Source organism: Antennarius striatus, chromosome 4 (genome assembly GCF_040054535.1).
Source record: "Antennarius striatus isolate MH-2024 chromosome 4, ASM4005453v1, whole genome shotgun sequence".
Lineage (NCBI taxonomy): Eukaryota > Metazoa > Chordata > Actinopteri > Lophiiformes > Antennariidae > Antennarius > Antennarius striatus.
The window spans coordinates 26,075,799-26,102,417 of record NC_090779.1 but is presented as its reverse complement, the minus strand read 5'-3'; the positions used below and the strand labels follow the sequence as shown (position 1 = coordinate 26,102,417).

Sequence of the window (26,619 nt, the reverse complement as noted above, 5' to 3'; positions counted from 1 at the left end):
CAAATGGATAAACAGATTTTTCTACTTGATATTACAAATCAATATTTCTTTAAAGAGAAAAGTTGGCGTGTTGAGGAGCTCCTAATGTTCCGTCAGGTTGGGCTGTGAGATCTGGACCCCCCCTGAGTCCAGACCGACAGCGGGGGGGCGGAGCTCTGGTGGTTTTACCTTTAAAAATAAACACCTGACTTGCGTAGCGATGGTCTCCACAGCCACTGGTGATCACTGGGTCAGATCTGGTTCTGACATCCGGGTCAGCGGTTCTGGACTCACGATTGGACGCTGCTTCATCAGACCCAGACGTGTACTGAGGTCTACAGAGAAAACACCTGGACAGGTGGAGCCTGAGTTAACTACTGGAGCCGCCGGGGACGTCCGGCTCCTCTCCAAGCTGCTCGCACGCCGCCTTCAGACGCTCCTCCAGCAGGAAGTTCTTCTTCAGCTCTGAGTTGTAGTTGTACTTCAGGTCCTCCAGCTCGTCAAAGAAGGCAGGGTCAAAGGTCTCCAGCTCCTTCCTCAACCTCTCCACCTCGGCTTGGAGCTCCGCCTTCTCCGTCTGGGCTTCATGCAGAAGCTCTTCTGGCTGCCCCCGCTCTGAAAACACCAGACGACAGAACGTGATTGCAGGGGCTCTGGGGGTTCAGGGGCTCTGGGGGTTCAGGGGCTCTGGGGGTTCAGGGGCTCTGGGGGCTCAGGGGCTCTGGGGGCTCAGGGGCTCTGGGGGTTCAGGGGCTCTGGGGGCTCAGGGGCTCAGGGGGTTCTGGAGTGAGGGAGGTCTGACCTGGTCCAGAAGACGCCTGACGGCGCTCGTCCAGCCGTCGTCTCAGCTCCGCGTTGGTCTCCTGCAGCTCGTTCACCAGCCTGTTCAGCAGTGATTATTGATTATTGATTCAATGCTGGTTCAGATTTTCTTCTCGTGATCAGAGGAACAAACCTCGCTGCCTGGAGCTCTCTGCCGAGTCCTTCGCTTGTCTCTGCCGCGGCGGGAGACTGTTTGAGCGCCTCCACCTGAGGAGGAAGAAGCCCTGAACACGTCAGCCGTCACACCAACACGTCAGCCGTCACACCAACACGTCAGCCGTCACACCAACACGTCAGCCGTCACACCAACACGTCAGCCGACACACCAACACGTCAGCCGTCACACCAACACGTCAGCCGTCACACCAACACGTCAGCCGTCACACCAACACGTGAGCGTCGACACCAGACTGAAGTGATCGACGCCATGTTGACCCGTACGATCAGGAACGGGACACGGCTGACGTCGGTATGCGAGTCAAAGCAGACGAGCCCGTACTTATGGCGGTGGCGTGTCGTCCAATCAGTGGACGGCGAGCTGTACCTTGTCCTCCAGCTGACGCACGCGTCTCTGAGCGCGCTCCTCGCGAGCGCCGGCCTCCCTCAGCTGCTGCCTGACCTCCGACAGAACAGACGTCTTCTGGTTCAGCTCCTTCTCCAACTCCTGCAGCTTGTTCTCAAACATCCTGCAGACGGGAGGACGTCCAGCTGGTGACTCAGAGACCTGCAGGTGTGGCCCTAACGGCTCCTACCAGCTCCTACCGGCTCCTACCGCCCCCTACTGGCTCCTGACAGCCGATAGCACGCTCCCTTTTATAGAATTGACCACACCCTCCTGGAAGAGCCTGACAGGGGATAAGAACTGCTGACCTCGTCACCACAGACGTCTTGGCGGTCTTACTGGCCCCGCCCTCGCTGGTGGGCGTGTCCAGAGCCTCTCGGAGCCTGCGTTTGGTGTCGTCCAGCTCTGCTTCCAGCTTGTCATTGGTCGCCTCCAGACTCGTCCTGGCCAGTCGCTGCCTCTCTGAGGATTCCACTTCCTGTCGCCAGGTGAGATCACAGGTAAACATCAGAGCATTTTATCATCACTATTTAAAGAAACCAGAGCAGTAGGGCAGCCAATCAGAAGGAAGCACATGCCTGAATGGTAGCGTTGGGATTAGATCATTAACAGGAGAACAAAGGGACTTGTGGGAGTTTCACACATCAGATGTAAACGTTACCCTCTTGATGTCTCTGCGCAGACGCTTGTTTTCCATCACCAGTTTCTCCATCGCTTTAGTTTTGGACTCCATTTTGGATCTCAGCTCAGCTTCAGTTTGACGCCTGAGGTTTTCATACTCAGTCTATGAAAAAAAAGAAAAAGTTAATCAGGAATAAACCAGATCCAACAATAAAGCTCTGATCAGCTGTGATCCACCACCGTCAGCTTCAGGTTTTCTTGTTCCAAGCAGGAAACTCTGTCTTGGACTGCCGGCGCGTTGGAACTCCTCAGGCTGCGGTTTTCCCTCTGCAGCCTCTCCACCACCTTCGTCATCAGCCTGATGGTCTTCTCCAGCTCCGGGACCGACTTCCCGCTGGAACCAGCCTGAAGAACCAAGCAGCAAAGCTCAGACGAGTCAGCTGCTGCCTGAAACCGCTTCTCCTCCTTTCTAAGAGCAGGTTAGACTGTTTCCAACTCATCTTTAGCGTTAATTGTTATTTAGAACGTTATTGGTGTGTTTAAAGCCACTTACTCCACGTATGTGGGCCAGCTTCTCCTCCACCTCTGCCTTGTCCTTTTTCAAGGCGCTGCACATTTCCTTCAGGTCTGAAACTTGATTCTGTGAAGAAAATCCAAACATTACAGAGTTCATGTTACCTCCAGAAAGCAGTGCATCCTGGGATGCGCTACAAGAAAAATGTGTGCATCCCAAAGTAACAGAATATACCGTAGAAGCGACGCAAGGATTGAGTTTAGTCAACAGTACAATATAAAAACTAAAACTGTTGATTTTAATGTTTTTATTAATAACGTCGTAACTGTTTAAGTAAAAATAAAAAAGAGTAAAATTATATATTAGTTTTATCAAAATGTTAAAGACTGGTAGTCATTTAAAAAACAGTTTTAGAAATAAAGATGCAATAGTTTTTATTTTTACTTTTCACTCAGTAGTTTTCTAAAATTAAATATTTTTATCAAAATGTTAATTCCTGGTAGTCATTCTTGAAAAAAAAAGTTTAATAAAGATTGAATAGTTTTTTTATTTTCACTCAGTTGTTTTCTTTTCCTTTAATTCATATTTTCTCCTGTGGAGACTGAAGCAAGCTGACAGAACCTTCACACACATTTAGTAATATCTGAAGTAATATCTGTAGTAATATCTGCAGTAGTATCTGTAGTAGTATCTGTAGTAATGGTTGTAGTAATGTCTGTAGTAATATCTGTAGTAATATCTGCAGTAATATCTGCAGTAATATCTGTAGTAATATCTGCAGTAGTATCTGTAGTAGTATCTGTAGTAATGGTTGTAATGTCTGTAGTAATGTCTGTAGTAACATCTGTAGTAATATCTGTAGTAACATCTGTAGTAACATCTGTAGTAATACCTGTAGTAATACCTGTACTAATATCTGTAGTAATACCTGTAGTAATATCCTTACTAATATCCGTAGTAATATCTGTAGTAATACCTGTAGTAACATCTGTAGTAATACCTGTAGTAATACCTGTACTAATATCTTTAGTAATACCTGTAGTAATATCCTTACTAATATCCGTAGTAATATCTGTAGTAATGGCTGTAGTTACATCTGTAGTAACATCTGTAGTAATATGTGTAGTAACATCTGTAGTAACATCTGTAGTAATATCTGTAGTAATATCCTTAATACCTGTAGTAATACCTGTAGTAATATCTGTAGTAATATCTGTAGTAATACCTGTAGTAACACCTGTAGTAATACCTGTAGTAACACCTGTAGTAATACCTGTAGTAACACCTGTAGTAACACCTGTAGTAATACCTGTAGTAATATCTGTAGTAATACCTGTAGTAATATCTGTAGTAATACCTGTAGTAACACCTGTAGTAATACCTGTAGTAACACCTGTAGTAATACCTGTAATACCTGTCTCTGTTTCTTCATTAATATTTGATTGTTTTTCATTCATTGTTACTTCTTTCCAACTTTTGCACCTTTTTCAGTGGCACGGTGATAATCAATCAATCAGTTTTATCAGTCTATCTCTTAATCCCATCAGCAGACGTTTCAGAGCGCTTTAACAGACAGACAAACCCAACGGAACCGTAGTCTAGCTCCTGTCTCACTGCATGTAAAACCAGCTGACGTGTTGCTGTTTGGTCGATTAAGGCCGAACCACGCAGGTGAGTCTGGTGACATAATGGCAATTTTAAGGTTCGGAAATTTAAGTAGAGAATTGGATAAATTATGAATAGTTCTGTTGAACGGAAGTGCATTTTTTCCCCCAATATTGTATCACGGAAAAACGTAGCATCAATATTTTTTTATTGTAAATATTGAAAGCTTGCGTCTGATGATCGTGTCTCTGTCAAAAAATGTGTGTCAGAGACGCAAGAAGGCACGCAAACGAGAACACCGACCGTAGTTCTGCAGCAGTAAACCTCTAAAACAACCAGTAAACCCCTTTACATATAAACTTGACATTTTCCACAGTGTCAATCTGCTCTTAAACCCCCCACCTCCCTGCCCCCCTCCCTGGATGACTGCAGACCTTCAGTCTGGGTAGATCTCTGTTGTTCAGCTCCAGCTGGACCCGCAGCTCCAGGTTCTCTGAGGCCAGCCGGAGGTTTTCCTTCTGCAGGTCCGGATCTGGCTGGGAGGGGGTCCCTGTGCCTCGTCCTGATGTCTGCGAGGAGAGAGAGGGGGGGGGGCACCACAGATTAGATGGGACAGAAGATCTAGAAGACAGGATCTGGACAGCTTAGAGGGATGTGAGACCGCTAAGGGAGCGTACAGACATCTAACACGCCACTTCCTGCTGACTCATCTACAGCGACGCGGCGCTACCACTTCACCTGGGGGGGGGGCTAGGGGAGGAGCCTGAGGTACCTTCACGCATCTCACAAATCTGCTGCCCCGTTTCCAGGCTCTGTTGTGGAGCCCGGGGCCCTCTGGGGGTCTACGGAGCACGGTGCCCTCCTCTGGTCCTGGATGGTCCTCGTCCCTCACCTGGGCTGAAGTCTCAGCAGCTTCTTGGTCCTGATCCACCTGCTCCTCGGTCCCCACAGAGCGATGCTGCGTGTCCTGATCCACCTGAACAGTTCCCTCTGCTCCCTCACACCGTCCACTGTCTGCTGGATCATCATCCAGTCTGGATGGATCGCTTCCTCTGGTGGTCCCTGTGTCCTCTGAGTCGCCCCCTGAAGCTTCTGGAACAATTGCCTCTTCTGGAACATCTGCCTCTTCTGGAACATCTGTCTCTTCTGGAACATCTGTCTCTTCTGGAACATCTGCTTCTTCTGGAACATCTGCTTCTTCTGGAACATCTTCTCCGGTCACACGCGTGTCGACCTTCTCAGCATCAGGACTTGGCTGCTCTTCTTCACGGTGGACATCCTCCACTCTGACAGAAGCGGCTTGAGTTGCCTCAGATCCATCGATCGGGTCTCCGGCGGCTTCGGGGACCCTGGAGCCAACCCCGGTTTCAGGGTGGGGGTCTGCTTTCCCTTCACATGGAACCTCCTGCACATCAGACACGTCTGAAACCCTTCTGATGGTGGCGGCGGAGCGGTCTCCCTTCACAAGTACGAGACCCAAGGAATCCAGAGGAGGAGGTGACAAACAGATCAGTGAGGAACGAAGGTGAGAGGAAAGCCAACATCTACTCAGAGCACCGCCTGCTGGGGGGGTGAGACTCGTCCGCAGGATAAAACTCACTTCACTGAGAGCCCAGACTTCCTGTTGAACCACATATGACTGTATGTTAATCATCCTGCACTCACGGAGGGTCTGGATGGAGACTCCCTGGCCAGCTGGCTCTCCACGGCCTGCAGCCTCTCCTCCAGGTAGCGGTTCCTCAGGTTCAGACTCTCTACCGCTTCATCACGAGGCAGCGCCACCTGCTGTCTGGGAGGTCAGAACATCAGGATGGACTCTAAAGGGGTCGACAGGCTGGACAGGTTCAACATCTGATGACTCTGGCTTTGAGGGTGAACACTGAGGAGTGTTCCCCCTCAGTGGAGTCGGTGTTGAATCAATACCTGATGGTGACGATCTCCTTCTCCAGGTCGGAGTTCTTCCTCCTCAGCTCCTCCATCTCCGTCTCCATCTGCGTGTTCCTCACCCCCACCACCTGATCGGCGGTCACACCTCGTGCCTTCAGCTTCTTCAGCAGGACAGTTTTCTCTTGTTCCAGCCTGAAAACCAATAATGAAAAGCCTGAAGATGTCTGACGTCGTCCGACGACCAGCCCTCGTTGTGTCTAACAAACGTCACCCACCTGGCATACAGCTCCTTCAGAGAGCTCAGCTGCTTGGACACGTATTCGTTCTCTCGTTCCTTCTGACTCAGGGAGGTCTTCATCTTCTCCATCCTGGCCTGCCACCTCTTCCCCTCCTCCCAGCGCACCAGTTCGTCTTTTGTCTGTGGACAGAGAGCTGCCATCACCGATAAAACCCCCGCAGTAAACCGTCTAACGCCAGTGACCACGCCGCTGGCCAGACCTTCCCGTGGTCGCTCTTCTCTGCTCTTCTCTCCAGGTCGGACTCCAACCTCCGGATCTTCTTCTGAAGGCTGTCCATCGTTGGCCCCCTCCCATCTGATTGGTTCTAATACAGAGAGACAGAACGCTTCCTGCAGTACGGGGTCAGAGATCACGATCATGGGGCTGATCACACTCCACTCACCTGCAGGGCGCTGCTGTGCCTCCTGATCTGCTGCTTCAGCTCCTGGACCTCCTGCTCTCGTGTCTCCTTCTCAGCCTGAAGGCGCCTCTGGGATTTTTCGTTCCTCTTCACTTCCTGGTTCAAGGCCTCCATTTCCTCTTTCAAGGCGTTCTCGCGGCCCCTCGCCGCTCTGGCGGACTCCTTCGCTGCTTGGAGTTCTGTATTCAGCTCCTGGACGCGCACCTGTGGAGAAGGTCAGGTGATTCCAGCTTCCATGCTGAGCCAGTTACTGTGTGACATACAGACGCAGGTTTGCGGCGCCACCTTCAGGTCTCTGGTGTGTCTGTCCACCAGCGTCTGCACATTGAGCGCCTCCTCTCTCTGCGCGGCGGCGGCGATGACCTGCTGCTCGGCTGCAGACGTCATCTCTGCTCGCAGCGACAGCAGAGCTTTACTGAGTGCCTGCAGAGACACGGGGTACGGCGTAACGCACTGTTATTCCACTTCTTCCTTCACGCTGGGACTTGGCATCCATATGTGTTTTCTACATGTGCCGGAAACCACAACTTGGCTGAACATTCAACATGAAAAAACACTTAATGCGGTTTAGTCCTTAAACCTGATGACATTTCCGTATTGTCAGAATGCGCGGCGGGCGGCCGTGAACTGGACCAACCTTCAGCTGCTTCTCCTTCTGCGTGAGCTGCGCCTTCAGCCGTTCCACCAGGTTCTTCATGGTATTGCTGGGGGAGCGCACGTTGGCCTCCTTCTGCGCCGCCAGCTCGGTGTGGAGGCGGCTGATCTCCTTCTCCATCTGGGCCATCTGGCTCCGCTGGTCCTCGGTCTCTCCGGTCAGAGCCTTCAGCCGGGCGGCGTGATGCTCCTCCAGCCTGCAGAGCGACGTCTCGTTATTTAAAGAGGACATTTCATTTCGCTTCTTGCAGCATAAAGCCACGACTAGAATAAAAACAACTCCCAAGAAGCGTTATTACTTTTGAAAGGGGGGCTGGCCCTCCCTAATGCAAAACACAGTTTGCCAATTAGGAACTCTTTTTCCATCAAATTCCATCCGTCAGTCAGGGGTTCCAGTGGGCTCGTGTTCGGTGAAGAGGGTCTCCTGGAAGATTATTTTAACAACCACATCTTTTTTCGTCAGCTGAGCCAAGTTTCAGGAACATAACTTTTCTACATCACTGGAGGCTGTGTGTGAGACACATGTATGTTCTGTAACATCCATACTATCGTCTGCCTGTCGGCAGCGCTGCTAAAACCATAAAGCTTCCCTGATGCTGTTTGGACTGAGGGAAATGTTCACTTCTTCCACATGGAGAACAGAAAACATTTCACTTTGTGTTAATAAATCTGTGTGTGTGTGTGTGTGTGTGTGTGTGTGTGTGTCTGTCTGTGTTTTCACTCAAGTGGGAACAAGGGGCTTGTTGTTGTGAAATCTTAAAACCAATAAAAGTCATATTTGAGACAGTAGTGTCATTAAAGGACTCTACTGTCCTTTAATGACAGTTTATGCGTTTATCTCTGTTAGCATGAAGCAGTGATGTGCTAACGGTTACAGCGCTGAGATCTTCTCCTATGGAATGAGTTTGGACACATAGTAATAATAATAATAATAATAATAATCCTTTATTGTCCCACAGTGGGGAAATTTGTGAAACAAATGTTCCATTTTATTGTGATTTGACCCTCAAGAATTGTCTGAAAGCTTTCTCTTTAGCTCTCTGGTGGTAGAAGTACTCCACCAGGGAGCTAAAGAGAACAGACCTGTAAACGAGACGTTTTTAAGGTTCTGTTCTGGCTGCCTGGGGAAATGTAAGATGTCAAACTGTCAAAACTCCCTGAACAGTAAAAAGAAACATGTCAGTACTTAGTGGTTGTGTGTAGAAATAAAAGAACCTGACAGCTTCTGAGCGATGTTCCCCAACTAACAGGATAGACTCCTATCGTTTACATCCCAGACTTACTAACTTCAGACCCGTAGAGTCACAGGCCTCTACGGGTCTACAGGTAGAGGTCTGTGACTCTACGGGTCTACAGGTAGAGGTCTGTGACTCTACGGGTCTACAGGTAGAGGTCTGTGACTCTACGGGACTGCTTTAATGAAGCATCAGACGTACCTTAAGATGTTGTCAGCGTGTTTCTTTGCCTCTGCCTCCGTGGACGCCCTCTGTCTCGCCAGCTCGGCGGTGGTCAGGCTCAGCTTGTCCGTGACGGAGGAGAGCGACACGTCCTGCTCAGCCACCGTCTCCTCCAGCTCTGCCAGCCGCTCCAGGTGCCTGGGGGTTGTCACCTGGACGGTGGGCTTCTTCATCAGTTGCTGTCAGAGGGAGGAGGTTGCATGAGACACAGCAGACAAACAGCGATGGAGTTTATTTCCATTAGGTTCATAAACCAAACTGGTTTAAATGTTTTAGTTTTAGGGCCATGAACTCATGAATATATACAGTATATATGTATATTTGCACCCCGGTCTGGTGTTTGTACCATTGCTGTCTGTTTAAAGCGGTCCAGGGACGTGTCCGTTTGCAGGTTCAGCTTCTGGTGCAGGACTCCCAGCTCATCCTGGTGTCTCGCTATCAGTTGTTCTTGGTCCTGGAAATGAACCGGTGTTGTTAAGAGAAACAAGGGGAAAGTTTCTCCTCTGAAAGCTTTACTGCCTCTCCCCCCACACCAATGACCCCACCGGGTTCCTGAACCCAGACCCCCAGTGACGGACTTATCCCTGATCAAACGCTAATCTGAGACCTCTGCTGCGTTGGTAATCAGGGCGTGTCCTGATGCCACGCTACCTGAGTGGCTTGAGCCAGCCGGTGCTGATACTTCTTCAGCACCTCCTCCTTCTTGTCGAGGCGGCTCTGGAGGTCCCTGATGTTCTGGTGGGCCAGCTTGAGGGCAGACTGGTAGTCTGAGTGCTCCTCTTGTTGGGGAAGCTCAGCTAACAGGCGTTCTCTGTCGGCGGCGGCCGGGAGCCGGAGGCGCAGCTCGTTTATCACTTTGTCCCTGGACACGATGTTCTGCTCTGCCTTCCACAGAGCTGCTTCTCTCTCCTTCAGCCTCTGCACACACGATCAGAGTCTCATCACTTCACAATACCAACGTCCTCAGGACGACTGTGTGCTGACGTCTGTACCTCATCCAAACACTTGCAGGTGGCCTGTGTGTCAGCGATGGTGCGGAGATGCTCTCTGATTTTACCCAAGGCAAATTCCAGCTGATGAGAGAGAGGCAGGGTGGGGTCTGGAAGGGAGTCCGAGCCGTTGTCCTGGAAATAGGTAATAACATGAAACATTCACTCAGGTTCACTTTAAAACGGGTGACGTGTTGGAGATCAGCTGACAGCTGCCACTGACCTTCTCAGTGCTCAGAATTTCACTCTGGTGCTTTTCGTATTGGTCCAGCTGGCGCTCCAGCTCCACCTCCCGCTGGTCCCACGCAAGCTGACGTTCGTCCTGAAGCTGGAGGTGTAACAAGGAACGGATCTCCTGCATTACCTCCACATTTATGTATGTTTACATTCTTACATGTGACACAGATCAAAGTCCCTATGGCCGACGCAATGGTTTCTGTGAGGGGGGGAACAGGAAGTCCTGGAGGACTGAGAGCAGATGTAACCTAAAGCGACTGTGAAACCGGGGGGGACTGGTTTCAGGACAGGGGTCATGGAGGTCAGTGGGGGTCCTGGTTTCTCCTGTCAGTCCCTGAAACACAGCAGGAGCTGCTGCCGGGACCAGATGAACACATGACCATCAGAGACGGATTGAGATGAAGACTGTCCTCTTCATCATGCTGTACAGTTTTTAATGGAATGCAAACAGCCGGGAACCCGAGAGCAGTCCAGAAGAACGGAACACAGAGATAAACTAGGAATTGTTTGCATTCAAGGGAGTTGGTTGAAGCCAAATTTGATTTTGGAGCTTGAGGGTGTGATTGTGAAAGAAAAGTAGGATAGGACGGGAGGGGCTGTGCTGGTCTTCATAGGAAGGGACTTCAGTGCAGATGGACAGAAGGTGAGACAGAAGAATGTGTAGAGATAGAGGTAGATGGAGGTGTGGAGTGACGGAGGTGTGGAGTGATGGAGGTGTGGAGTGACTGGTAAACCAGGAAGGGGAGTGTCCACTGGAAGCAGTGGAAACCTGGATAAGAAGCTTCTGATGGAGACGTACGCAGCTGAATATGAGAAACTTGAAGGGTTGTAAAAAACAAGTAGAATCTATAGGTGGAGCGATCCAGCAGTCATCAGGGACCAGAGACCTCAAAGAAAGTCTGGAATTCAGTTCGTAATGTCTGGGATATGTAAGTCCTGCTGCTCATATCTATGGAGACGATAAATCACAGAGACTGTAGATCTGTTAGCAAAGGCCTTAAAAAGAGACAACGGCAAGAGGATGAGGGCAGAGCTCACAGGTAGTCATGGTAATGAAGGGCCTTCAGGTAACGGAGCAGCTGTTTAAACACTTTGCTCTCATGGATCATGTCTGGAATCCGAGTGGAAACACTGATAATCCCAAATTTAAAACCGGGGAAATAAATCCTGAGATCCCTGTTCTGCTCCACTCGTCGCTCTGACATCAGTGTTAGCTTAAACTATGGAACGTACAGTTTGGTCAGGTTGAAGCAGGAGGAAGAGGAGAACTTTTGATTGAAGGAAGGTTTTTTTCTTTGGTGTAATAGGACGGTACAGGTTAGGGTTAGGATTCAGTTAGTTTGTGATCAAGACGGCGTTCCCCAGGGGAGTGTTTAAGGAGAACATGGAGATCCAGAGTGACACAGGTCGTCATGACAACAGATACCCATCCTAGCGGAGGGAGCTGTTTGGAGAACTAGGAAGTTGGAACAATCCGGAGACCGGAGGGCAGAAATCCACCTTTAGACAATCCCACCTCCCAAGAAATACAACTTCCTGTCCAACCGCGGAGCATCCAGGTGTCACATGACCCGGTGAACTGTTCAGAGCTGTGTGCACCTGAGAGCAGGTTGTTTCTGTAACACTCTAAGCCTGACTTTGACTGTGAAGCTGCAGTTTGGACCATCTCAGCACGCGTGTGGTTCCTCTCACCATGTTGTGCTGCACCAGCTCCTTCTCCAGCGAGCAGATGTTCTGCTCCTGCTCCTTCACCAGGTTCTTCAGGTACCTGACCTCCTCCCTCTGGACCACCAGCTCCCTGCCTTTCCTCAGCTCCTGCAGACGAGCGTCCTCCATCCTCTTGTGCCACTCGCTCACCTGTCGGGCGTGACGTTACGGCTCATGAGGAACGCGAATCAACAAGATCAGAAGATGGACATCTACTGAATTACCTTCTGGGCCCCTTTCACGTCCTTCAGCGTGGAGATGAGCTCCTCCAGGCCCTTCAGTCTCAGCTCCAGCTCCTCCGTCCGAGCCTCCGCCCTCCTCCTCTCCTCCTCAACCTTCTTCTTCTCCTGCTGGGCTTTGGCCCGGTCCTCCTGGAGGCTCACCAGGGTCACGGAGAACTTCTCCTGCTGGGGGAGGGGCAGCGCTCCAGCGAACTGCCTGCGTAGGGCCTGGATGGTCTGGCGCAGGTGCTTGGAACGGTTCCTGGCCTCCTGGCGGGCGAGGAAGAGGGTGTCGTGGCTGGCGTCCAGCCGCTGGTCGGCACGCAGCTTGTAGGCCTCCAGCTGATGGATGTGGGCGGTGGCTGCCTGCAGCTTGGCCGCCGCGGCCGATTCGCTGAGCTGCAGGGCCACGACGTGCTGGTGGAGCTTCGCTATGAGGGCCTTCTCGTCCGACTGCGACTGACAGAGAGACACGGAGCAGTGAACACACGTGTTCAACCCGCCGGTGGGACGGCAGGGGTCACAGGAAGTTCAGGGTACCTGGTAGTCCAACAGTTGTCTCCTCAAAGCTTCAACCTCTTTGTCTTTGGCCTGATGTCTGGCGTGGAGAGCAGAGGTCTGCATCATGGCCACATCAGACACCTCCTGAAGCCTGCAGGAGAACACAGACCAGTGTGTTCATGAAGGAGAGGAGTGGAGGAGAGGATGGATGTAGAGAGGAAGACGTGAGGCCAGCTGGTGTTGGGGAGGAGGATGAAGATGATTGGATATTATGGAAGAAGACGACACGCTGTGGCGACCCCTAACGGGACACGCCCTAACGGGACACGCCCTAACGGGACACGCCCTAATGGGACACGCCCTAACGGGACACGCCCTAACGGGACACGCCCATGGGAAGAAAAGAAGACTCTCCAGCAGTAATATCTGTTATCCTCTAAATAAGCTATATAGAGAGCAGTAGCTTCCTGCCGTTTCAAATACTTCAGCTCATCGCTGATTTTTGGTCGGCAGTCATGTGATACCATACGCACATTCTATTGGCTGACGGCATCAGGAATTGTTCTACGTTCTGTGAGTCTCAGACTTCCGTGAGACACAAAAGTTCTTTAAACAGTCTATCAGAGTGTTTTAAAGGTAATACAGATAGAAGGTGGTTTAATATCAGTATGGGGGGGTTCAGAAACGTTTAAATTACCCTAAATAATAAGATAGTTTGCCGTTCTGTCATGAAATTTGTTAAATCGTGTGTGGCTCCTGGAACGCATTAACAGCGAGGAACGAGGGATCACTATTAATTCATACCCCAAACACCGTCACATTCTACTATATTCTACATTCTACTCTGTCTTACTTCATGCTGTGGATTCATATTTTACCACCTATTGCAGAGTAGATAATGAAAGTCGTTTGTTCTCTTTGAGTTCAGACGTTGTTTCTCTGACATACTTTGAAACCTCGATGCGCAGCTCGGCCTCGGCCTTCTCCAGCTCTGCGATCCTGTTCCTGTCGGCGTCGCTCAGGGCTTTGCTGACACTGTGGGCCAGGTTATCTCTCAGCTCCCGCTCCACCCGCTGGGTCTCCACGTTTATCTTGGTCAGCTGAGAAAGAAAACCTCCATCAGGACTTCTGGCAATCAACTCTGTCTCAAAGGGCAAGATTGAAATATGTGCCAGGTGCCCCCGGTGGCCCCTAACACTGTCTCTCAAATGCACAATTTATTGCAAAGGACACAAAGTCTCGAGTATGAGATGGAAAACAACTTGGGTGTGTTTTGTTTGGCTCAAACCTCTGCAAACTTGGACTCCAGCTCTGTGTTCCGTTCCTCCACATGCCTCAAGGAGTTCCTTATTTGTTCATACATTTTCTGGGCGTGTTCGGCTCTCTGCCTCTCGTTCAGCTCCTTCATCTCCAGCGTGGTGATCCTCCTGGCCACAGACACCATCTCGTTGTTCACCAGCGCCTTGTCTGCCTTTGCCATGACATTTTCACCTCCTGGTAGGGAGAAATTTAACGTTTAAAGACAAGCTGACATTAATGTGGGGTTAGAAAAACGGTAGCAGATGAAAACTGAGAGATAGAGAATAACACCAGATCAGTTTCCCCAACTGGTCTGGTGTTATGTGCTGAGAATCAAATGAAAGAAATCCCGTTTTGGCTGACAGAGGAGGAATTTGATACCGCTGGCACCGACGCCGTCCCACGCCTGCTCCAAGGTGTTCAGCTTCTCCTTTGTGATCTCCAGCTCTTTGTTCATGGCAGAGATTTGCTCCCGGAGACACTCGTTCTCACTCTAGGGGTGATAAAGACATGAGGCAGTGGTTCATTTGAACCCAGTGAAGCTGTTCCCTTCAGACCGGATGAGAACATGTGGAGGTTACCTCCAGATGCTCCAGGTTGGTGGTTCTCTGGATCAGACGGCTGTCCCTCTGCAGCATGTCTCTGTACTTAGCCGTTAGCTCGGTGTACTGCCGGTTAGCCTTCTCCAGCTCCACTGCCGGCACGCTGTCGTCCAGCGCCTTCTGCAGCGCCGCCGTTTTGTACGCAGCCATTTCCTGCAGACAGACCCAACAGCAGCGGTTGTCAGGGACACGTCTGGCGCCGGGCGCCGCCGGGCTGCGCTGACAGTGGCCGTCTGGGTGCTGCTCCGGCGTTCTGTACCTTGTATCTCTGCAGGTATCCCATCCTCTGGGTGACGGAGGCCTGCATGTGGACGCTCTCTTCCCTCAGCCTGCTGTTCTCCTTGAGGAGGTGCTGCTCGCGCTCCAGCAGGTTGCTGTAGCGCCGAGTCAGCTTCTGCTCGTTCACCTTCAGCACCGTCAGCTTCCGCAAAGCCTCGCCCAGCTGACTCCTGACCTCATCTGGGTCTTTGTGGAGGGTGTCAAGGAGCTCCTGGGGGGGTGAAGTATCACAGAATAAGAGACATTAAGTACATAAATGTGAGTCACAATAAAAATGTTTAAGGAACTAATGGAGTCCATCAAACGAAAATCAAAAGCACTCTAATTACATCCCATGAAGCAGTGATGTCATGTCAGTGTTGGTGTGTCCGTCCGTTAGTCCACCAAACATCTCCACAACCGTTCAGACAGAACGATGAAACAAAAAGCACATGACTCAGGCAGCAAAGGGGAGGAAGATGAGATGATGACCTTGACCTTGAGAAAACTAGGTCAAGGTCAAAGTTCAACTTTTGTACATTTTTTTGCACATATGTCAGGAACCAGATGAGATAGAAAGATGAAACAAAAGGAGTTATATTCAGGGAGGAAAGGGGATGAAAATTAGGTCACAACGTTGACCTCAAAAAACTAGGTCAAGGTCAAATTTGCACTTTTACGCCTTTTTAGGTACACATCTCTGAAACCTGATGAGATATAGTCACAAAATAAAAAGCAACATTTTCAGGAAGCCAGAGGCACAAACGTGTGATGAAGACCTTCACCTTTAGAAAACTAGGTCAATGTCATACTCAATAGTACTATTAAAGAATTCATTGCTGCGACGATTATGAGTACGTCAGGGTAAAATGTTGAGTTCAGGGGTGTCGCGGGACGTTGCTGTCTCTGACCGCCTTGTTTTGAAAGGGGAGAGAGAGGGCTAATGTTGGGCCTCAGTCTGAAGCAGCTTTAAATCAACGGTGACTCCTGGCTGGTTGAAGTGAACTGTGTTCATCGGACTCACAATGAACTCTTTGATTTTCACGGCGTCCACCTGCTTCTGCTCCTCCAGCTTGTTCTGCAGGTCCGTGAACGTCTCTTTGCTCTTCTGCCACTCGGCCTTCTCACTGGGAAAAACACAGGGGGACATTCTGAACACTTCAGGTTTAACGTTAGCCAGGAACGGAGAGGAACTTTGCTGTGAACCCACCTCAGGTACTGTTTGTAGAGGAGGCCCTGCTGGTGGCTGACGACAGAAAACTTCTCTTTGTATTCTTCCAGCGTTCTTAAGAGTTTCTGGTTTTTGTCCTCTTTGTTTTTGAGCTCCTGTTGAATGGAAGCGTTTGAGACATTACCGACCCACAGATGTCTTCTTGCGGGTCTGGGGAGGACGTGACGCTGACCTGCAGAAGTCGAATGGCGTACTCGTCCAGAGAACAAATCACGTCGATGCTGCTGGGCTCCAGGCCGTCAGGCAGCGTTAGCGGCCGGAGGACGACGCCTCCGCCGCCCGCCTTCCTCAGCCGCTGCAGCTCACCCTCCATGTGGCTCATCTGAAAGATGGAGGAGACACAAACCAGGTGTCATCACCTCATCAGAAGCTACGTAGAAACGCGTCGAGCGTCTCAGGACGTCTGTGGGAAACGCACCTTTTGTTCAGCTCTGGCCAGCTGACTGAGGCTGCTGGCCGCTTCCTCCCGGGACGTCTTCAGCTCCTGCCTCAGCTCCTCGTTCCTGCCCAGCAGCTGGTGGACCTGCGACCAGACGTCCCCCCCCGGCTCCGAACGCCCACTCGTGTCCTCCACACCCACAGCCTGAGTGGACGACCAGCACATCTCCTGTCAAGTCGCTCAGCGCATTTGTTGATCATCACGTTGCTAGGTGACAAACTGTCAACCGACGGAACGCAGACAAACAACAGTGGGTGTGTCTATTGTGTTCAGGACAGCGTTCACAAGCGGTGCAGGTAAGTGTGCTAACTCCAGTGGTGATCCCACCTGAACCCTGTGGACTCAGAGGAACAGGACACACTCACATCGACCAGCGTTTCCAGACCAGGGATACTGATGGAAGCAGAGGGAATCGTCTGATTGGTCCTCACGGCTCGCAGGACGTCCTTCAGCGCCGCCTCCAGGTCCCGTTTCACCTTCAGCAGCTCATCCACTGCATTAAAGCAAAGGAGGAAACGGCTGAAACGTGGCCTTCAGACATACGATGTTTCACAACACAAACACCCGACCGTGGAGGAAAACACCCCAACAATGATGAAACACGTGGAGTCACACATGGGGGGCAGAGTTCAGCATCATCATCATTCTTTAATGTCTCCGTCTGCAGGGCCTGAAGCAGCAGTACTTACATCTGAGCTGAAACTGGGTCTTGTTTAATTCCAGCTCTCTTTCTTTTTTGCTCAGTTCTTGTTCCAGGTACTCGTTCTAGGAGAAAAGGTCACGTCAGATCAGGGTGCCCAAAAATAAACAGAAGAGATCTTCATCTCAAAGCCACCGTGAAGCAAATCAACATTTCAGATCAGACGGTTTGATGCTAATCACTGATCATCGCTAGGTTTTCAGGGTCAGCGCTGACCCTTTTGTTTTACTCCAACATGTTCAGTAAGTCAGGTCCCACATCTCTCAGAGGACAGATGATCAAATCCTCACTAAAATGGTTTTAAACAGTCCTTAAAAATCAATCCTAAAAAGTGATTTCTTACTTCAACGACTGAAAACAACAATCTGTACTTCTTCCTTCAAGTGTCACTAAATCTTGAGCCGCTCGCTTTCTTGTTTTGGGAATGACTCCTATCAGCAGACAGTCTCGAGGTAAGCCATGCCAAATTATGAGAACACCAACACGTCATGCTTAATTCCAAACTGATGAGATTTTTCTCCTCTCTCAGAGAAAAGAAAGGAAGCCACAAGCCTACTTTGAGTCGGACGACTTCGTCTTGACGAGTGTTGCTCTCTTTTAATGACGACGGTCTGGTTCTGCTCGGTCCAACGTCCTCCTCCAGTAAGAAGCTGGACTTTGGGATCCCTGTGAACACAGAGGGGCATGAGAGACTAAATTAAGAGCCAAGGAATGTTAGTTCAGCTTCTGTCCATAGCACAGACACGTAAATAAAAGAAACAAGGCAGTCAGAGACTACAACGTCCCGCGACACCCCTGAACTCAACATTTGACCCTGACCTACACATCTTTGTGCCTCTGGCTTCATGAAAATGTTGCTTTTTGTTTTGTGATTGTATCTCATCAGGTTCAGAGACGCGTAGCTAAAGAGGTATAAAAGTGCAACGTCGTTCCTCGTGGTTAACGCGTTCCAGGAACGACAAACTATCTTATTATTTAGGGTAATGTAAATGTTTCTGAACCCCCCCATCCTGATATTAAACCACCCTCTATCTGTATCACCTTTAAAACACTGATAGACTGTTTGAAGCACTTTTGTGTGTCAAGGAAGTCCGAGATGTAGAGCACTTTAGGATGCTGTCAGCCAATAGAATGTGAGTACGGTGTCACATGACTGCCAACCAAAAAAGTTGAAATTTGACCTTGACCTAGTTTTCTCCAGGTCAAGGTCATCATCTCATTTCCATCCCCTTTGCTGCCTGAGTCATGTGCTTTTGGTTTCATCTTCTATCTGGACGGTTGTGGAGACATTTGGTGGACGGATGGACACTGACAACACATCACCGCTTCACGGGACGTAACTAGAGGTAGGACATGTTTCTGCGTCTGAATGTTTTACATTTCAGCCCCACATTACAGTTACATGGAGTAACTGTAAAGTTACATGGAGTAACTAATGGAGTGTGGATCTGGCTGCAAATGTGTCAGCTCCAGATCCAGTAGTATCTATCTGAGTGAAAGGTTTAGCCTCTCATGTGTCGCCTGCCGGCCAATCACAACACCGCAAATAGGATTTATCAGTGGACAAACAAATCAGACAGAGAGACGAAGCGTCCTGAAGAGACGTTTGAGCTCTGGGGAGAACCCACTGACTGCGTTTGTGTCACCTCTCTCTTTGGCCATGTGTCTGATCTGTTTCTTCAGCTCCAGCCTCTCTTCTTCCAGCCGTTCGATCTGTAAGGAAATCACCATGTGACGTGAAAGGTGCTCACACAACACAGAGGTCGCGACCCCCCCATGAGGACGCCCCTCACCTCTTTGGTGAGGACTTGGTTTTCTGCTTTGTACTGGCGCTGTTGGACATCTTTGACCCGTCTGAACTCTGTCAGATCCACTTCCTGCCTGGGTTCCAGACCTTTAGGGGGGGGTCACCATGGAGACAAAAATAACCACAAGTGAAATGAATGTCATGGCTCCAGGTCACTGAGTGTCGTCTAAATATACTGAGATGGAAGCAGTAACATCCAGAAAAAAGCCCAACCGAGTTTTTCTCGGAAATCCTCGTTTTCGTCCAGGAGGTCATTGATTCTCATTTCAAGCTGGTTGATGTCTTTGGTCATGGCTTCTGCCTCTCGGTCCTTCACTCCCAGTTGATTTTTGCACTCTTTGATCTCCTTAATGGCTGCTTCCAGCCCATAAGTGCCCTGCAAGCAGAAACACAGCGAGGGGTGTTTGCTTGTTGACCACCTCACAGTCATCATTATGAGGAAACCAATTTCTCCTGAGGACTTCCATCGTAATGAATTCCATCTTTGTTGTGAGACATGTGAAGGCAGACAGGAAGAGGCGGGACTTACAGCCTCGTACTGGCTCAGCCTGATGGTGGCCTCGATCAGCGCTCTGTCTTTGTCCTCTGCGTGACTTTCTGCCAGCCGGCCGACCTTCTCTGCCTCCTCTGCTCGGACCTCTGCCGCCTCCAGCCTGGCCTTCAGCTCCTCCAGCTTCCTCTGCTGCACCGCCACCGGCAGGACTGGAGAGGACGAGAAAGAACACCATCACTTTAAATCAGAAGTATTGATCAGGTGATTACAGGATGTCACAATTATCATGAAAACAAGAAGTGATTAACTTAATTCAACGTGTATTTAAATAAAAAATAAATGGTTTTTGATAAGGGGGCTCTGTAAGGGATTATGGGAGCTGTTTTAAACAGCCGCCAAAATAATAAATAATAATAAGTGATGGGGGGTAAGGTGAGGTTTTGATGGTTAGTGGAGTTCAGTGACTCCTTTCTGTTACCCCTGACCCTCAGAGGTCACACTGAGGAGGAACCCAGTGAGGTCACACAACTGCATCCATGAAGGAACGCTGAGTTTTCTGTTGTCTAAAGCCTCCTTCCTCATTTAGAACATAGCAAATTGGTTTCCACTCATGAAATCATCTGAGCCCAGCAGGTCCTGTGGGACCCTAAAGCAGCAAAACGACAAGCTGCAGTTCTGACAGGATAGAGGAAGGTGGAGAACAAACACAAAGACATTTTAACGCAGACATGATTCAAGTGGCAGGGCTGGAAATGAACTTTTTTTCTTGGTAGCACTGGTGCTCCCAAATGTAGAAGTTAGTAGCACCAGCAAAGACTTCAGGAGCACCCCCCCAAAAACAAGGCAGTGATGGAGCGATAGAGACGCTCCGTCCATCTCCGTTCCTCCTCTCTCCCTCCCCCAGGAGAGCAGCCGCAGCTGTGCTCTCATTGGTTCCTGGCAGGACTGCAGGAGCGCCGTCTCACAGAAAAAAAAGTGGAACCAGATTTTCCCCCTAGTCGCACCGGTGCTCCCAAATATATTTAATAGTCACACTGATGAAAATTTGGGCGCAAATGCGACCAAAATGGGCGCAATTTCGAGCCCTGATTGGAGAATTGATGCTTCACTTCCTGTCTAGTCAGACCTGTCAGCTGTGAACAATAATATGAACAACATGGCATGGGCTTCAGGACAATCTGCACACACAGCCGGACAATCCAGGTGTTAATAGTAGAAAAAGGAAGCATTTGTAGTATAATCGTGTTAGTTAATTTTTTTTCATTGTAGTAGTGAATTAGGAGATAATTGTGATACTGAAACATGAAAATAAAATAAAATATTATTTTTAGTCGTCACACTCGTTGAAAGCCGGTAGGAGCAGAAGTCCCATTAAGCAGAGAAATAAAATATTTATGCAGATATATTTTAAACATTCATTTTTCATTGTTCAGTTATACAATGCCCTTTTTTAAATGTATTCCTTTAAATTCAGGTCAAGGCGCTGCTACATGCTCCGAAAGCCCAAGATACAGACGACGGTTCAGGTGTTTGTTTGTTTGCTATTTTGATCATTTAAGTTCAGCTTTTTAATTCATTTGAGACATTTTTAATTGTTCCAAGAGTTGAAACTGTTTTTTGTTATATTAACATAACACACTCTAGCTGTTCACGCAAAGCCTGAAAGTAAAGGAACCCAGATAAATACGTGTTATCTTCATTTCACATGTTTTTGTGTCTCCCAGTGAGAACTGGGTCCAAACGACTGCGTGAGGGTCGAAGGTCGCCGCCCCCGTCATCAGCTGTCACACTGAGGTGATGAAGGGAAAGCAGATGGGGAGCCGGACGACCGGAGGGTCCACCTTCCAGGGTTCACGGCTCCATCAACATGAGATATGGTCGGGCTGCCCTCAGCCTCCAACAGCTTTATTGCTACAGGAGCCTGTTGCAATAAAAGTGACCCGTGGAGCATTGTGGGTCGTGAAACCAAAACCGGTGTGCTTAATGCTCTGATGACATTGATGATAATCCAGGGTGTATTTGCTGCTGACAGTCGTTTGATGGATTATTTAGGGGGTGATTTTTGCAGCTATGATAGCGCTTGTAAAAGACATGAAAGCCCCCACCTTGGTCTTTACTGGAGGACGTCTTCAGGCCCTCGATGAGCACCGTGTGCTTCCCCATCTCACTGGTGTACTGCTCCACCTGCTCGCTCAGCATCCTGATCTGATGGTCTCTCTCCTGGACGGCCTTCAGGGCATCACAGAAACAAAAGAGGAGTTCACAGGTAGGACCTGTTATCAGGACCAACAGCAGGAACCGAGGAGCAAGACAGAAGGAACTTACGTTACAAAGCTCACGTATGACCTGGACCAGTGAAGCGACAGATGGAAGGGAGAGCAGGCAGACAAAATGACACGGTGGAGCAGAAAGTAGGAAAAACCACAGATTGAATGGAAAGATGAGACGTAACTCAGCACCCCCCCACTCTAATAATATATGAGAGGCCTGGTGTGGCTTCACCAGAATGCTCCTCCATCACCCACTGTGACATATTGAGACATCACCTACTGACGTCACGTTCAGAGCGCGCCTACCTCAGGGCCCAGACCACATGGACGGACCTGCGGTTACAGCTAAATCCATCAGTAACACAACGTGAGGCGTTTGAAAACACAAGAGGATCCCATCGGGAGAACCTCCACAGAGGAAGGTTTGGTTAATGCATTGTGTGGTTCATTTAATGTGCCTTAGAGGTTTAGACAGTCGTGTGTGAGGAGGACAGGCGGACTGATTCCCTGCTGGGTTCGCACCGACCTGCTGCAAGGCCAGGATGTTGCTTTTGTCCAAGTCCAACTGGGCCGAGCGCAGCTTGTCCCTGAGCTCACGGATCATCTGCTGGTACACGACGAGCTCATCGTCCTTCCCGGAAAGCACTCTCTGCGTGTGAGAAGAGATGGTGTTAACACAATGAAGCGCTGGTGGTGATTCTGACCGAGTCAAAGCAAACTCCATGGAAAGGTGTCTGGGTTCATCAGGAGGAAAACACGCCTCAGTTTGTTCAGGTGAAGAAGGAAAACACGCTTACCTTCCACTCCTCCACCGTGGCATTGACTGCTGCCATGATGGGGTCGTTCTCTTCAGTGCTGTAAATCTTATCTGTTAACTCTCTGACCTGCACATTCAACACAGAGAACCTCATGAATCACGGCTCCAGCGCTGCAACCTTTCATGGTGAGAAAGCAGTTCATGATGAAGTGTAAGTCAATAACAAACGGCGTCATGTGACTCAAAGAAAATTAATTTCACAACGACCACAGATGTTAGGAGGAAAGAAGGAATTTGGGGTTGCTTGAGGAGTGTGTGTACTTTAATCTCTGCGTGATCCCTCTCTCTCCTGAGCTGGTCCATCACGGCGTCCGTCTGCTGAACAGCGATCTTCATCTTGTTGTACTCATCTGTCATCTTCTCCATCTCCTTCACCGACTCTTCCATGCTTTTCTGCATCTGTTCATTCTCTGTCTTCAGATGCAAGTTTTCATCCTCAGCTCGCTAATGGACGTAAGAGCAGGGGAAGATAATGAAGGCCATAAATGGCGGCAGTGAAACCTTTAACGATACGGGTTCTGAAGCAGCACTGATGTTGTTGGCATCAAACAGACTTTATTTGGTTACGGCGTGAACCCGACCTGCATCGCTAAAATTCCCTCAAGGTCAAAAAGCACCTCATGCGAGGTAAGTCCACAAAATCTAGAAAATGGTTTTTGATTTTGGCTCCAGTAACACACTGATGGACACGTGTGGAGGCTCTCAGGACCAGTACCTGGAGGTCATCTAAGCACTGGTAGAGCTGGCGATTGGCCGCGTTCAGCTTCCTCTGGGTCTCGGCGCTCTCGTCTTTGGAGGGGAGCAACTCTTTGCGGTCCAGCTCTCCGCGGTAGAAGTCCACATCCTGCTGGAGCTGCTCGTTCTGTGGTGGTGCAGGAAGGGGACACGCTGGTTCACAACATGATCTGGAACCAATGTCCTGGGGTCAAACACTAATCTACACACGAACTACACATCTAACCTGTTACACTGCTATTACCAATGACCAACTTCCTTCAGTAATTTCTCAAAGCTCTCATTCAAGCCTCCCACTACTCGTCTGATACAACGGTCAAATTCACAATTCAAGCTTTTAAACTGTCCGTTTAAGGAAACGATCTGTCTTGGAGGCATCACCTTGGCATTTGCTGAACTGTTTATTACTTTTTTTATTTTTTGACATTTTAATTAGATATCAGCCACACTAAGGTTAATATCTAACAGAGTCCAAAAACAGGGAATTATATCCCTGCCTACCTCTGCCTTGAATGTTATCTGGGTATATCTGTTTGTTCCTGTCTTCAAACTCTCCCTGTCTCCCTGTCTGACTGTCCCTGCTGTCTGACTTAACTTTTCATAAAGTTTAGAGGCAAATGTGGCAAAAAGCAAAGCAGAAATTCTACAGCACTACAGGTTCAATCTATAGAAAAAGGTTTCAAATGTACAACAATCATTATCAAACTACTGCTTAGCTTTAATACCCAAATATCTAATGTTACTTTTCGCCTTTATTTCTTACCTTCTTCTGAATTTTTTTTATCTGTCCAAATGGAACAGGAGGAGAGGAATTTTAGAGATTGAAGCTAATGACAGGATAGCAGAACAGAATGAAGATGACGATGAAAAAGGAACGATCTGAAGAGTTTCCTGTGACTTACTTTTCTTTTCAGACTCTTGACCTCATCCTCGGCCTCCTCTGCCCTCATGAGCAACTAAGAAAAGAAAGCAAAATATTAACTTTAGAGAATCAGTAAAGTGTAGCTGTAACAACACCCGATGCTCAGCTAATACAAACGGACACCCGCTCCTGTGGATAACTGTATAACTTTATTACTGTATCTGTGGAAAGTGAACAGAATCAGATCAGGATCGGTGCAAACGACTGTTAGAAACACGAGTTCAGAAATGTAGAAAACAGGGACAGAATTACAGTAGATGAAAAAAATGTAAATGTGGATTGTTTCACTACTGACTAATGATTACAATGATAAGAATTAACTGTTTTCACTATCGTTACTTGTGTTTTTCATAGAGCCTTGGCTCTGTAAAGAAAAAAAAACACTTTTCTGTTTGTTGGTGCTTCACCAAAGGTGGGGTTTTCTTAAATTACATCACAAATCAAGAAAATTGTCAACAATAGGATGCACAAAGTTAAAAAGCTTGAGCACAAATGAACTGATGTCTTTGGGCACCTCGGCCTCCACACTGACCCACAGGTGTGTGTTCCTTGGGTGGCAGCTATGGGTAATGTGTTTGTACCTGCTCAGCTGTTTTCCTCTCTTTGCCCATTTCCCTCTTTAACTGAGTCAACTCCTTCTCCTTCTGCTCCAGCTGGGTCTCAAGCTGCCGGATGTCGTCTCTCAGAAACCATGTGTCTGGCCCGGTGCCGGAGCTCTGAGCCTGGAGAGGCAGAAACACGACCGATTAACACCCCTTAGTCTCCAATGAGCTCAGCCGTTCACTTGTACATGGTACACATACACCCACATTACCAGCTGTTGAAGAATGTACTCTACAAGCTGTACTTTGAGGGTACAAACCTTAAAATACTTAAATAATAATCAAAATGAAACGAGGAGTAGCGGCCGTGAGCGCTCCAGAGATTAGCTATAATCTTCTTAGGTGCTGCCATTCTGTGGAAACCTCAACAAATCCCCTCCTACGATTGGCTGTAAGATTTGGAAGTAAAGCTTTCTCTCGTGTCAGACACAGTCCTGTAGTTCCCTCACGTATGTAATGGTTCTGGTAGTTAATCAGCATTCAATATAAAGTAGTAAAACACAAGTAAACAGGCATACAACGTGTAGGGTTACCTTATTTTTATGTTCCCCCCTCAATATCTTGGTGGAGTGCTCGTTTTCTACATCACAGGAGAAATAAACAATGTAAAAGGTACTTTTATTATACTACATTTATAAAGTATTCAGTTTTGTACATGTTCAAGTCTGTCTGTGCACTAACCGGTTTCATTGTTATGAACAAGTTCCTCAATTGCTTTCTCTGTAGCACGGAGGTCCAGATCCTTGATCTGACGTGGGGGGGGGAGAAGACACCCGTGTGTAAAGTGATAAATATATTACATAAATTGAGAGTGGCATAAAGCCCAAAAATAGAATCCAGGTAAATAACGTGAATTATAAACTGAATAAGAATGTAAGAATATTTTACAGTTTGCTGACAGGTCCTGAAAGACGTTGTGTGGGAGATATTAGAATAATAAGATGGAATACCTTCAACAGGGTCTGAAACACTCGCAGGATTTGTGTAACGCTCTCTGGGGTTTTATCATTCACCTCCCATTCTTCTGTCTGCACACAAAATATGGCTTAATATGAAAAACTGGAGCATGAAAGGTCGTTCATTATTACAATAACATTAAAGCATAAATATCAGAACACATGGAGGTCAGGCTACTGTGTGACAGCCCAGGTCTAAATGAGAGATGAGTCTTCTGATGACCTGATCGATCGATCAGCTGTCCGGCCATCAGTGTCGGTCTGGTGGGTTCAGCCATTAGCCAGCACCAGTGTCTGTGTGTCAACAACAGATGTGTGGACCATTACCGATATGAACATGCTGACCATCTCTTCCAGTTGGTTTTTTGTGTAGGAATGGAGGTTTTCTGGATCAATCCTCATCACTTTATCCCACTTTAGAGCAGCAGGCATTTTGGTGATGGCAGTAAATAAAAACACTTGTCCAGGAAGTAAATAAATAGGGTCAATAAAGTATCAGTCAATCTGTTAACCAGATAAAGGATGTGTTAGCTGGTTAGTTCACTTATTTAAGGTATGAAGCCAAACATCGTCCTGCTGATAGATACTAACATTATTTGTACATTCAACATGAGTTCTGTATTAAAATCAGTTTAGCATTCACTAGATCCCGGTTACTAATCAATAATTAACCAGCTTTACGTTACTACCCACACTGCTACAACAAATTCTTGGACCAGAATCAGGTTTTCTTGTTCTCAGATATTAATTCAAAGAAAAGATCAAGCCACTGTCTGTTAATATTAAACGTTAATCACAACAATAAGTTAGCAGGACGGTTAGCATCATCCTCATTCAGTCCCGCGGTGCTCCGGTTGCTAGGCTAATGCTAAAAACAACAGCCGCTGCCAGCGGATTCAAATAGTCCGCAAGACTTTAACGCTAAATGACACGACTGTGTGACGCAGCAGGAATATTAATAAACCGTACAGATGTATCGGATATTTTAGTATCAGAAAATATTACAACCCTTATTTGGTTCTGTCTAAAAGTA

At 48.3% G+C, this 26,619-nt stretch overlaps 1 protein-coding gene and 1 long non-coding RNA gene across 11 annotated transcripts; one reads left to right on the top strand and one right to left on the bottom strand.

The window, feature by feature from the left end:
• Positions 1–10: 10 nt before the first annotated feature.
• cep290 (centrosomal protein 290) lies at positions 11–26,583 on the bottom strand. 10 transcript variants are annotated; one of them, XM_068312554.1, is made up of 54 exons: positions 25,914–26,373; positions 25,581–25,658; positions 25,312–25,378; positions 25,164–25,210; positions 24,610–24,750; positions 24,009–24,062; positions 23,870–23,890; positions 23,087–23,233; positions 22,633–22,815; positions 22,352–22,438; positions 22,081–22,203; positions 21,610–21,630; positions 21,390–21,513; positions 19,321–19,493; positions 19,005–19,167; positions 18,778–18,878; positions 18,631–18,697; positions 17,541–17,650; positions 16,974–17,049; positions 16,650–16,777; positions 16,264–16,428; positions 16,018–16,167; positions 15,825–15,940; positions 15,639–15,741; positions 14,616–14,846; positions 14,336–14,509; positions 14,136–14,247; positions 13,744–13,949; positions 13,404–13,555; positions 12,495–12,606; positions 11,958–12,413; positions 11,719–11,883; positions 10,013–10,117; positions 9,793–9,924; positions 9,452–9,718; positions 9,147–9,254; positions 8,780–8,979; positions 7,327–7,540; positions 6,975–7,112; positions 6,672–6,893; positions 6,489–6,593; positions 6,266–6,408; positions 6,027–6,182; positions 5,769–5,892; positions 4,876–5,562; positions 4,538–4,672; positions 2,538–2,624; positions 2,225–2,389; positions 2,025–2,147; positions 1,672–1,841; positions 1,346–1,487; positions 935–1,008; positions 782–861; positions 11–594 (listed from the first exon to the last, which is right to left on the bottom strand). In XM_068312554.1, exons 1-54 carry the CDS (start codon positions 26,016–26,018, stop codon positions 350–352), a joined length of 7,980 nt encoding a protein of 2,659 aa, XP_068168655.1. In that variant the 5' UTR covers positions 26,019–26,373; the 3' UTR covers positions 11–349. The 10 variants fall into 10 exon arrangements, 7 of the variants coding, with proteins under 7 accessions (XP_068168655.1, XP_068168658.1, XP_068168657.1 ...); XM_068312557.1 differs by lacking the exon at positions 21,610–21,630 and having other exon boundaries at positions 25,914–26,371; XM_068312556.1 differs by lacking the exon at positions 23,870–23,890 and having other exon boundaries at positions 25,914–26,371.
• On the top strand, positions 1,715–21,380 carry LOC137593655 (uncharacterized). Its single transcript, XR_011035152.1, has 4 exons — positions 1,715–1,851; positions 2,256–2,463; positions 20,759–20,810; positions 21,009–21,380. It is a non-coding gene; the product is annotated as an uncharacterized lncRNA (long non-coding RNA).
• Positions 26,584–26,619: the final 36 nt, after the last annotated feature.